The sequence below is a fragment of the Cheilinus undulatus genome, linkage group 1, assembly GCF_018320785.1.
Source record: "Cheilinus undulatus linkage group 1, ASM1832078v1, whole genome shotgun sequence".
NCBI lineage: Eukaryota > Metazoa > Chordata > Actinopteri > Labriformes > Labridae > Cheilinus > Cheilinus undulatus.
Window position 1 is genome coordinate 47288032 of NC_054865.1, and position 12591 is coordinate 47300622.

The following is a 12591-nucleotide window of genomic DNA, read 5'->3' on the forward strand; positions in this document are numbered from 1 at the left end:
CAGGTTTAAATATTTTTATTTACAAATTCATACACAAATGTGCTTCAGTTATTCAAACCATATGATTAAATTAATATTGAATCTTGGAAACTTTCTGTAATCAGATAATTTGCTGCTGACACTTAAAGCCATTTTCCAAAAATATATAAACTTAAAGCCAAGACTGGAACTCTAGAATCCGTGCACCTGCCTCTGGGCCTGACTTCTTCCGTCTGTGAAGGAGGGTTAATGAGGGGTCACTAATAAAAGGCCTCTCTGATCTTTGCTTGAAGGTTATCACATGTTTTCTTGGCATCTCCCAGCAGCATTGATGTGTTGGGCTTGTAGAAAATAGGGTTATCTACTGCAGCGTAGCCCACACCCAAGGTACGCTTCATAACGATCACCTGCAGAAAAATAAGAGTCCATGGTCACTTTCAGTGCAACACAGCAGCGGAAAGACTCAGATACTGATGCCGTCATTTGATAATGTACCTGTTTGGACTTCCACACTTCCAGGACAGGCATTCCTGCAATGATGGAGTTAGGATCTTCCTGTGCTGCAGAGTTCACCGTGTCGTTGGCACCGATTACCAGCGTCAAATCAGTCTCTGTGGGCCACAGACGTTTACACGTTTATATGAAAAACAGATGAACACACAAACTGCTAACTAAATGGTCTACAATTGTGCTCTCTAATGTGATGGGATCCCCAGAACCACACTTATCTCCCGCGCTCATAAACAGAACCATGTGTCTCACGCTGCGTTCCTGGTTGCTAAGAAAACAAGACTGTTGCCCTGATAACAAGGCATGTCTAAATATCAAAACACATCACAAGGCTGCTCCGACTGCAGATGAAAGGAGGATGTGATCATTACAAACAACTCATCTGGTGTTATTATCTGACACCTTCCGGCCAAAGTGACAACCACACAGCTGTAAATATTCTGACAGCTCTGTGATTTTTTTCCTTTCATAAGGGGGAGTTTACCAGGGAAGTCGTCATTGATCTCATCCATCTCCAGGACCACATCATAGGGAACTCCAGCCTCAGCCAGGAGGACATTCAGCTGGCCAGGCATACGACCGGCCACTGGGTGGATACCAAACCTGTTTACAGTGGAAGCAAAAACTGATCAAAAACAGATTTTCATTTGCACATAAGACTAACAACTCGCTCACTGATGATGCCTGTCTACTTTTCAAAAACTCCCGTTTTTTTTCTAGTGCAGTCCTTCCCAAACTTCAGCATGATGAAGCCAAATTTGAAACCTGAAAATCCTCTGGGATCCAGCAAAAAACATTTTACAACAATGACATGGGATGTAAATATTTAGCTTTTATTCATCATACTTTTGTTTCATCAATAGAGATATTTCAGTGCAAATGCTTGACTTTCAGATACATTAGCAATACTCTGAAAGTGTTTTGGGGGTCACAGGGTACAGTCAATGAGCCACCATCTTTTATTTTGTGTAATCAGGCATCTACAAAATCACCTACATTTTCTTTTCTAACATTTTTTCTGTAAATTATACCTAGAAAACTCTTCCGAAGAAGCAGCAATGTCTGTGAAAAATTATGAATTTGTAAAACCGGGAAGTGAGCAGCAGAGTAAAATGTTAACAGAGTGTCACCGGTTAATCCAACACCAGTTAAACCGTGACACCAGTTGTACACATCAGACAAAATAAATGATAAAAAGATGACATGAGCTAAAACATCTAGCTGTATTTTGTTGCTTCTCAGACTTAGAATATCAACATTTAATCAAATGTTTTATGATCATTTAAAAGCATGAGTTTTTTTCTCTGTGATTTTAAGTCACAGTACCTCTGGGGCGGTCTGGTGGGCCCTGGCCAACAAAGCAACAAAACAGTGAATAAAGTAAATGATAATTTTAACCTTTTTCTTGAGAAAAAAGTCACATCACAAAGAAATGATGCTCTAAGAATGAGTCTTACCCATGACAAGTATTATCAGCATACCAACATAAGGTGTAGGTGTCAGCATACCAGCAAAAGCTCACGTTATGCATATTTTCAATTTACAATTTATACCATCATTAAATTAAATTTAGAGAAAGCCATTAACTTTAGATATTATTTGGTATTTCATGTTGAAAGCATTTAAAATAAGGGATGCACCATATCAGAATACTGGTATCAGTAGATGGTAGCTTACTAGCAGGCAGGCCTGCTCACAGAATAATCAGAATAATCTAGGCCCCTGAGAAACCAAGAGACTGAGCCCTCCCCAGTTGTGATTTATTGATTATCTTGAGCATGTGTGTTGGATCAGGCATAGATGTGAGCCTCCTGGCTAAGACTTACCTCATTTTTGAGCTGAAACTATCTTTGAGTTCTAATGTTCATGTTACTTATTCATGCCCTTTTAATTACTTTTTCTGCCCTTTTGTGGTAAAATGTTTCCATTTAAAAAAAATAATCTTTGCCACTTTTTAACAGTTTTCAACATTTTCTGCCCCTTTTAAAGCTTTTTCCCAAATTTTGCCTCTTGTAATACATTTGCCATTTTCAAGCCATTTTTGCCACTTCAACACTTTTCACTGCTTCTTGTTACACATATTTTGCCACTTTTAAACTATTTCTGCCACTTAAAAACTGCATTTTAACATTTTCTGCCCTTTTTTTGTAACTGATTTTGTAGATTTTATCCAATTTCTGCCACTTATAACCCATTTTTGCCTCTACTCACTTTTCATCACTTTTTTGCAGTTTTTACCACTTTTTACCTGTTTTTCATTATTTTCTACCAACTTCTCCCCTTTTTGCCCTTCTTAGCCAGTTTTGCCCATTTTAACCAATTTTGTCCACTTTAACCACTTTTCACCACTTTTTGCCACTTTTGACCATTTTTTTCCAGTTTTTCCATCTTTTTCTTGTTTCATTAACTTTATATTTCCCCCTTGAAGGTTATTTCAGTTCTTTCTCCTTTTTTTCTCCAGCACCCTGACATTTGAGCAGATCATGGCTTAGCTATAAAGCATGACATTACTGTCCATGTGGTTTAGTCATTGTGCCCATCCACATTATTACCAGAAAAAGATGATACATTTTTTTTCTTTGATTAGAGTGGTCGTTATTCAGATAAATATATATTTGGTTATCACGGATTAATTTGACAATGGGCCATGATTTTGCTAATTTTCGAGAAAAAACTCTCAAGTTAAAAGTCGTCAACATGAAGGAAAAAACTAGAAAATTTTGACTTTAACAGTTGTAAATGCCTTTGAACCAAAACTTATACTTAGTTAGACTCTAAAATTGAATATCCAACCACTGTTTTCAGTTTGGTTTCCTTCAAAGTTCTGACTGTACATTGTGGGAAATTTACGTTTTTATAAACTTGAGTTTTTCAGTGTCTCATGTCAAAATTTAAAAACTTTTAAACTCAGAAATTTAATGTTTCTCTTGTTGATTTAAGACTTTTAAACTCAGAAATCCTGTTTGTTTTCTTGTAAATATACATTCTCTCAAAAATATAACAGATACTCTCAGTATTTTAATCTTTTAGGGTAACCCTAATATGCTGGTATACTTTCCATAAATATATCTATATATATAAACATAATTTAAAAAAAATATGTACATGTAATTTTGAGCAGACAGGGTCTCACACCCCTGAGATCTTTGGTACCTACCTGACCAGCTTGCCCTGTTCCCTCAGCATCTTCACCATGTCTGCGATTGGGTACTGGGCCTTTGCTGCACAGAGACCCCAACCTAAACACAAAAAACAAATACAAAATAAGCATACGAAGACAAAAAGAAAAAAAAAATCTCCCATCAGCTTATGATGAAATATTATACAAACCATGATTTAACCCTTGCAATAAAACCATTTAGAGATTTGTCATCTTCTTTTGGTTGGTTGAGACTATTATTAATAATGCTAACTGCCCAGAAACATAAGCATTTGACCCAATTTGTTAATATTTGAATGAAAGCACAGTAACACTGCCTGAACAGTAAAAACTAGTTATCCCTTTAGGGTTTGTTCTTTCTTTCCGCCCTTCTCCACCACAAGTCTCCTCTATTAAATCATAGCGGTTCACTGGTCTTAGAGACATTTTTCTCAGTAAAACTTTTGCATGTGTTGTGCACTTTTGTGTCCCCTGCGTGCAAAGAACTCCTTTCCCCAAGTCTGGGTAACCCCTACTTAACCCTGGTGGTCAGGTACCTCGTAGAGTTCAGCACTGGCCCTAATTGAGTTTTTTGAAGCCAGTCGCCCGTAACCCGTTTCTTCCAATTCTCCAGAAAACTGGAGCCTTCTGTTTCCTCACTGCTGTACTTTGTTGTTGACAGCGCACGGAGAAGTCCTGGGTCTGGACTCAATAGCTCTTATGACTTTTCACTGTTTCTCTAATCAAAGCAACATGTTGGACCACACAGCTGTCATTGCGTAGGTTTGGAGCCACTTGAAAACAACATCGATCCAAGTAACCAAGAGTGGTTCCTCTTACTCAGGCCATTCGACAAGTACTCAATTGTCGGACAAGTCTGGCTTTTTCTGTTTAATAAATCAAGATGCGGTCAACATCTCACACTCAAAAATCAAACCCATCATCCTTAACTCTTTGCTGACAAACATGCACTGACACACTGTACTGTATATACTGTATGTGAGCACCAGACATGTTTCTGCGGGACCATTTGTGAACAAACTGCGCCCTCTTGTGGTGCCAAGGCTTCGGTATTTCTAGTTGAGTTGCTGCTATAATAAATCAGTTCAAGTCCCTGAAAGTTTGCAAATTCCTCTCAAAACCTTACAAAAATATTTTGATTGTCACTTGGCGGAGCGGTCATGCTGAGCCTTTTTGTCTGATGAACTTAATCAGATGACAGAGATAGCTGATGTTATTGATGCAGACAGTCTGAGCAGCTGCAGCTGGAGTTCAGAGGAGGATCCACGCTCTCCCGTGATGAGAGAACTCCATATTAAAGTCGTGCTCCACCTCAGTCTCTGAAGTCAACCCAAACATCCTTCTACATCTGTCTGAGCGATGAATGAATGAGCTCTTGTGTTCCTCTGATCCTTTGATGAATGACTGGCTTTAATATTCCAGTCGAGACCGCCTCTATATGTTAGCTCTCATGAGGTAACTTTTGTTGGGATTTGGCATAACATAAATAAAAACTAAGAGATTGATTTGAATATAAAGGGAACGCCATGAATTTGAGTCTGCTCACAGGTTTCAAGAAGAAAAATAAAACATGAAAAAATTGGCTTAAAGACTTCTGCAGCTCCTGTGGGGAACGTTGGTATTGTGTCGCTTTTGGCGCCCCCTGTGGACACTGCAGAACCTTTTATGTCTTTGCTGGCTCGCCAAGAGGGGTCTGACTGCAGGCCGCAAATCTAAGATCCCTCCTCTGATCCCCCGAAAAGAGCCAGCTGAGGTGGTTCGGGCATCCCATTTAGGATGCCTTCTGGGTGACTTCCTGTGGAGGTCTTCCAGGCACATCCAAATGGGAGGAGACCCAGTGGAAGACCCAGAACTTGCTGGAGGGATTATATGTCTCATCTGGCCTGGGAGCACCTTGGAATTCCTCAGGTGGAACTGGAAAATGTTGCGGGGGAGAGGAATGTCTGGGTTTACCTGCTTCGCCTGCTGCCACTGCGACCCGACTCCGGGTAAGCGGAAGAAGATGGCTGGATGGATGGATGGATGGAGCATTTTTGATTAAAAAAAAAAAAAAATTCCAACATTACTCATAAACTAAGTCTGGCAGTTAGATTCATGGAATAACCACACAGAAAATAGTCTGATGTCATGATTAAATGATATATACGCAAGTTTTAGAAGTAGTTATGTAAAAAGTGGCTGCTTTTAGCCTTGTTAGCTTTAGCTAAAGCTTCTAACTACTTCTTTAACAGGTCTAGCTCAGCAAATGCAGCATGATCTTAAGCTGAAAGTCTATCTACAGTTTTATGTGTCGCCTTAGCCAGTCAAAGAATGAAATCATTATGGCCCTAGCGATGCCTGCACAAAGTGACACAAAATATACGTCATTCTTCTGGAAGCACTGGAATGGATGCCTGTATGCATTTTAAATCTATTTGTGTTGTTTTTGTATTGTCTGTGTTTCTGTATGTATTTTATATGGACCTGAGTCTGGAATAAAGTTTATCATCATTGCTTACGTAGCTTCATTTGAGAGCCATACAGTACAGAACAAGCCTGGCAGAGGTAGGGAGAGAAAGATTTTAAAGACTTTGGAAAGAAAACTAGTGAGAGAGAGGACTTAACCAATCAGGAATAATAGTCTCAAGGAAGACAATCACTAGAGCCCTGCACAGGAATGGACTGAGGATGCAGACAAAGAAAAGCTTTACTTCTGCAAAAAAGATACCTTCAAGCTAGACTGAAGTTTGCTAAAGACAACCCGGAGAAAGATTATCATACTGGAAGCATGTCCTTTGGTCAGATGACACCAAACTAGAAGTTTAAGGACATAGAGGCATATAGCCAAAGAATACCGTCCCCACAGTTAAATATGATGTGGATGCTTGAGTGCATCTGGAACTAGGAATCTCATAATGGTAGAAGGAATCATGAAGAGAGAAGGATATGCGAAGATTTTGAAAGAAAACCTCAACCATTCAGTTGCCAAATTTTGCCTGGGTCATCACTTTGTCTTCCTACATGAAAATGACCCAAAACATCCATGGCTCCTGATGAAGACCTACCTCCAGAAGTGAACATTACTGACTGGCCTGCACAAATCTCTGATTTGAATCCCATTGAAAATCTGTGAGGTGAACTGAAGACCAAGATCCATGTCAGAAGACAAGGAGAGAAGGTCCGCACACCAAGGAGCTCCTATATCAGGCTTTTATTAGCAAATGAAGCAACGTTTCGAGCCTATATGCTCTTATTCAGACTTGTGGATGTATCTGAGAGTACCCATCTTAAATACGTGAACATCCACATGTGACTTTACACAGCTGAAGTCCATCAGTATCTAATTAGGTATCCCCACATGACAAATTTAATTTTAAGACCATCAGATCTGGAGGAGCTTAAGAGATTGGCAAAGGAAGAGTTGGCTGGGATTCCTCAAGAGATGTGTCTGAGACTTGCTGAAAACTAAAACAAACGACTGCAGGCTGCTATCCAGCAAAAAGAAGACAAAACTGACTATTAGCAACGGGGGGGGGTAATAATTTTAAACCTGGTAGTTTTTATTTTTTGTGAAATAATTTTGTTTCTGTGTGCAAAGTAAAATAATATAAGCATCCAAAATAAAACTTGGATTTCTGGAAAGGCAGTGTAATAAAACCTCCAAGCTCTGTTTGACAGCTCTTGGGAAATACTTTTTTAAAAGTCTAATTTTAATAGGCGGGCTATTAATTTCAATACAGGTTGTGAGTTAACCTAAAGTAGAATGCAACAGCTGTTTTGGGTTGAAATGTGGAATCAAGCTTTCTTCTTTTGCTATTGACTGTCATGTGATCAACACCAAACTATGGGCAAGTTTCATGTCATTAACAGAAAGCTTGGACTTCCTTGTTTTGGCTTTTTTTCCTAAGGATTCAGTGCTTTTTAAAGATGTAATGAAGTACAATACTTCCCCGGAAATTAATGACTACTGAAAAACTACTCAAAAAAGTACAAATACACAAAAAGCTACTCAGTTACAGCAATGTGAGTAAATGTAACTAGTTACTTTCCACTCCAGCTCTAGAATGGGATGAATGGCTGATATAACTGGACAAAAGATCCAAAAGATGGAATCTGCTGTTCTGCTGCATCGATTTATATTTTTGCCTTACTGCTACCTGTCCTTCTTGTCATGGCAGACATGAGGGATTAATCACAAAGGCAAAACTTTATGATTACCATAGGTTATTCCTCCTTGATGCCTCTTCAAAAAGAAAATTTTTTGCTGGTTTTATTCAGTACTTTGACCAAGACTTTTGCAAGAAAAGTTAAAACAACATCCCCTTCATTGTACTTAAATGTCTGGTGTCATGCACAGTGTGTACCTGGGGTGATGATAATGCTGTTGGCCTCTTTGATAATGTCAATGGTCTGGTCCACATTGACCTCAGTGTGAGTACCAACAATCTCCATTGGTTTACCGCCTAATGTGGAGGTGGTGCCGTACCCACCAAGGATCACATTTGGTAGGGAGCGGTTCATAGCCTGAGAGGAGAACAAAACAAAACTCAGGCTGTGGTTCTACATATACCGTGTGTTGGTTCACACCTGTGCGTCGACTCACCACACACATGATGTAGGAGAGGATGGCACCGGAGGAGCCGATCAGAGCTCCCACAATCGTCATGAGGTTGTTGTCTAATAAGAAGCCTTCAGCACAGAGCGCCCATCCGGAGTAGCTGTTCAACACGGTGATGACCACGGGCATGTCAGCGCCTCCGATGGCTGCAGTCAGAGTTACACCCTGTGGGTGGAGAGGAGAAGTTTAGCAGCCTTAAGACAAAAGTTTGGAAAAGATTAAAGCCGTGTCAGCCAATTAAAACAATGAGGGTTTTTTTCTCACATTAGTATCTTCTGTATTTATGTTGTACAAACATTTAGATTTCAGCATTTTGGAGAAAAGTTAAAAAATAGTTTCCTATGTAAGCTACAATTTTTGTGTAATATGCACCCATAAACCATTAAACCTCTGACATTTCAAACCTGGAGGCAGTTTCAGCAAAGAGGACACAGAGGAAGGAATTACTGTGATGTAGGTTAAGGTAAGCTCACTCCAAAGGACGCTGGAAAAAGAAAAATGCAGCTTGATCGCCTCTCGGAATGCACTGCACAAAACAGCAGCCTACATGGGAAACTATTTTAAAATGCTCCCCCAAATATAGACACCTAGTGTCTTTCTTCATACAAAATACTAATAGAAGATACTAACATTATTTGATAAAGTCAACAAGTCTTAACATGACAGATCTCTTTTAAATGTCACATTTCAATGACTTAAGTGAAAGTGTGCCGTCATGTTTCAGTCCAAGTAAATATCAAGAAGCTGATTGATTTGTGCTGTTTTTCTGTCCTGTCCTGTATTTACCTGATATGCTACATAGACTGTTTAAAAAGTCTATGGCAAGGGATATATTTCCATTTGAGCTTCACCCCAGAGACAGGGTATATACAGAAAATCACCACGTACCTTATACAACCACACTTAAAAAATACTGAAATATTCCTTTAAACTCTTGCCGAAGACAGCTGAGAAAAGCTGAAATATACTCTCCCCCAAGAAAAGCTTTCAGTGTGGTTCTTTCCCCTTTTTTAAGCCAGAAATTTCCAGTTCTGATAAAACTACCACTACAGCTGCTTCAATGCTAATCTCTTCTTCAGCCACCACAGTTTTCAGCATTTCCTCTTTCTACTCGAATGACACTGATTGGTCGGTCATTCTCTGACTTGGAACTAGAGCTTCAACTTGAAGCTTTGGAAGATGACTCTGGCCAATCAATCTGTTTTAAATGCTACTGTTATAACCTGAAACTACTTTAGAATATACTGTTGAAATATGGCTTTTTGTTTTTGATGAAATTATTTAAAATTTGACTGTGTCTAGACAAGTCAGCTTTATTGATTCCTGAAACTCACCATAATGGTGGAAAGACCAGACACTCCCAGCAGACACCCCATACCAGTGCCGTAGCTTGAAGTTAGCATAAACGGCACCATGCCTCCCACTGATGCTGCCATTAGGCCAGCATTCAACATGTGTCGTCCTGGCAACAGAAGAGGGGCAGAGTCCAGGAGGCCTACAACAAATGAAAAAGCAGTCATGATCATTTTATGGGAAACTGGAGATAATTGTCACTGTTGTTGGGCTAAAAACCTGATAGTCAGTCAATAATTTCTTCTCTTGAGCAATGCTGGGTGTTTTTTTTTTTTTAATGGAGTACTGTGGATGCTCCTTATTTAAGTCTATCCCATCCACAATCGAGCAATGCTACCACTAAGCAGTCTCAACAATAACAAATTACCAGAAATCCTCCCATGTGTTCCTCCCGATCATTCCCACTACAACGTACACCAGAGTCTGCTGGAACATGCACAAAAACCCAGAGCAGGCCTGGATTTAGTCGAGGATTTTTGGCTTTAATAGATGAAAGATGCAATCAGCACCAGAGGACACACGGCTCAGTGTGATTATATAAATATTGTGTCTGTCTCGAATGAAGCTCAGCCTTTTAAAGGGAAAATGTTGACTGTCTACAGACACAATGTCTTCATTAAATCATTAGAAATATGAAAGTAAACTACATTACCCTGAAGCTTGCCGTAGGCCACAAGGGAGCCACTGAATGTGACACCCCCAATGTAGGTACCCAGGTAAGCCACAGTCTTCAGGACACCAGCAGCCGGATGGGTTTCCAGGTGGGGGTATTCAATCATATACTCAGCTACGCAGGTGAGAACAGCTGCCAGACCTACAAGGCTATGGAAGGCTGCCACGAGCTGAGGCAGGTCTGTGATTTCAATACGTTTGGCAATGGTCAGACCTGCAACCCAAGAAAGGAGACAAAAGAGAGGTCAGTAAATCTTAATGTGTTATTCCAGTCATTTTAGCTGAGTCGAGGCCAGACACTAAACTTCCCATGCACACTGGCTGTTTTGGAACACAAAAAACATGAAAATATCAAGTTAAAGGATAAATGGTTTTAAGGCAAACACCTGGTTTTAGTAATTTAAAAAATCTTCAACGCTAGACTAATGAGTCTGAAGTTTAGTATTGTTGTGTGCTTACTGTGAAAACATAGGGTCCCTAATTTAACACTGAGTGAAACCTCATGCTCTGCTGCCTGTGAGTGCGTATATAGTTTGAAAACCATTCATCATCCTGCTTTCCTGTGGCTATTAACATGTACAAAGTCACAAATGATGATGAAATCCACTCATCTTTCTAACTGGGCAGCATGATTAATGTTCTGTTACGAATTAACAAAAACTTCACACTCTTCAAACGCTTCAGGAGTCGCATGCAAGCTAAGAAACATGGAACACGTTCATGATTGGCTCGCACTTTTCTAAACAAGCTGTTGGACTTCAGAAGGAGCCGTGCTTGAGCTTTATTTATACCTTGTCTAAAACCAAGAGTTGCTTGGTAGGTGGTGAGACTCCTTGCCACGATACAGCATAGTGCTGTCTGGATGGCCTTTTAATAGTGGGCATAACGGTGTAATTACGCAGTGCTGCAATCAGCAACAACCACTGCCAAAAAGGTGTTCTTCAAAACATGAGTACCACATACTGACTGTGTTAAAGGAACTCTTTTTGGGGCGGTTGTATCCAAGAGGCAATCTTTATTGAAGTCAGTGCAGAAGTGCAAAAAAACGCAGTTTGAGTGTGCACTTTGGACTAGCCACAAAGCCGAAGAAGTCCAAACAACCCATGTTAAAAAGTCATTTTTTACAGCACAAATAAACATGTTTTCAGCCTTGACTTGTCATACCAGAATTTTGAATTTCGATACAATACTAGTTCAAATCAAACAATTTTAGAAAATTTGCAGATTGAAAAGAAAGAAAGACATACCAAATAGACATAAGTATTCAGACCCTTTGAAAAAATACTTTAAATTTAGCTTGGGTTCCTCCCATTTCTCTCTATTGTTGCTGAGATGTTTCTACACCTTGGTTGGCTCCTGTGGTAAATTTAATTGATTCAACGTGATATGGAAGGGCACACACCTCTCCATAGAAGGGAATGGCTACCAAAAAACTGCTGCACTGAAGGTTCCCAAGAGCACAGTGGCCTCTCCAAGAGTTGGCGGCATAGCCAGAATCAGCTCTAAAGATCCTGTGTAGAGAAGTTCAAGAAGGACAGCCATCACTGCAGCCCTCCACAAATCTTGTCATTATGGCAGAGTAGCTAAACAGAAGCATCTTCTCAGTGTTTATTGCATGAAAGCCCACCTATAGATTGCAAAAAAAAAAGCACCTGAAGCACTCTGAGACTGTGTGAAACAAGATTTTCTGGTCTGATGAAACTAAGATTCAGCTGTTTGGCTGTAAATCTAAACATTATGTCTGGAGGAAACCAGGCACCGCTCATCATCTGCCCAATACCATTCCAACAATGGAGCATGACGATGGCAGCATCATGCTGTGGGGGTGATTTTAAGCAGCAGGGACTCGGAGACTGGTCAGGGTTGAGGGAAATGTGCAGCAATATCCTCAGTGAAAACCTGTTCTGCAGCGTTCAGGACCTCAGACTGGGCTGAAGGTTCACCTTCCAAAATGACAATAACCCTCAGCACACAGTCAGGACAACACAGGGCTGTAGAAACCTGAAAATAGTTGTCCACCAACTGTCCCCATCCAACCTGGCTGAGCTTGAGAGGATTAGCAAAGAAGAATGGCAGAAAATCCTCCAATAAATGTGTACAAAGCATGTAGCATCATTTAAAAAAACTTGAGGCTGTAATTTCTGCCAAAGGTGCTTCAACTAAGGACTGAGTAAAGGGTCTGAAAACTTATGTCATTGTGATATTTCGGTTTTTTATTTTCAATATATGTGTAAAAGTGTCTAAAGTTCTGTTTTTTCTTTGTCACGATGGGGTACTGAGTGTAGATTAATAAGAAAAAAAATGTAAATGATTGTAGTAT

The 12591-nt window shown here is 39.9% G+C and overlaps 1 protein-coding gene across 1 annotated transcript in view; it reads right to left on the bottom strand.

Annotated features, from left to right (window-relative positions):
• LOC121509329 (NAD(P) transhydrogenase, mitochondrial-like) overlaps positions 1-12591 on the bottom strand; it is a 30260-nt gene continuing 17669 nt past the window's right edge. Inside the window, exons 15-22 of the mRNA XM_041786613.1 lie at positions 10252-10485; positions 9581-9741; positions 8232-8411; positions 7993-8152; positions 3647-3728; positions 974-1092; positions 475-590; positions 1-386 (exon numbers count right to left, since the gene is read on the bottom strand). Coding sequence (XP_041642547.1) covers positions 240-386; positions 475-590; positions 974-1092; positions 3647-3728; positions 7993-8152; positions 8232-8411; positions 9581-9741; positions 10252-10485 — 1199 coding nt within the window. The 3' untranslated portion in view covers positions 1-239. The remainder of the gene's footprint in view (positions 387-474; positions 591-973; positions 1093-3646; positions 3729-7992; positions 8153-8231; positions 8412-9580; positions 9742-10251; positions 10486-12591) is intronic.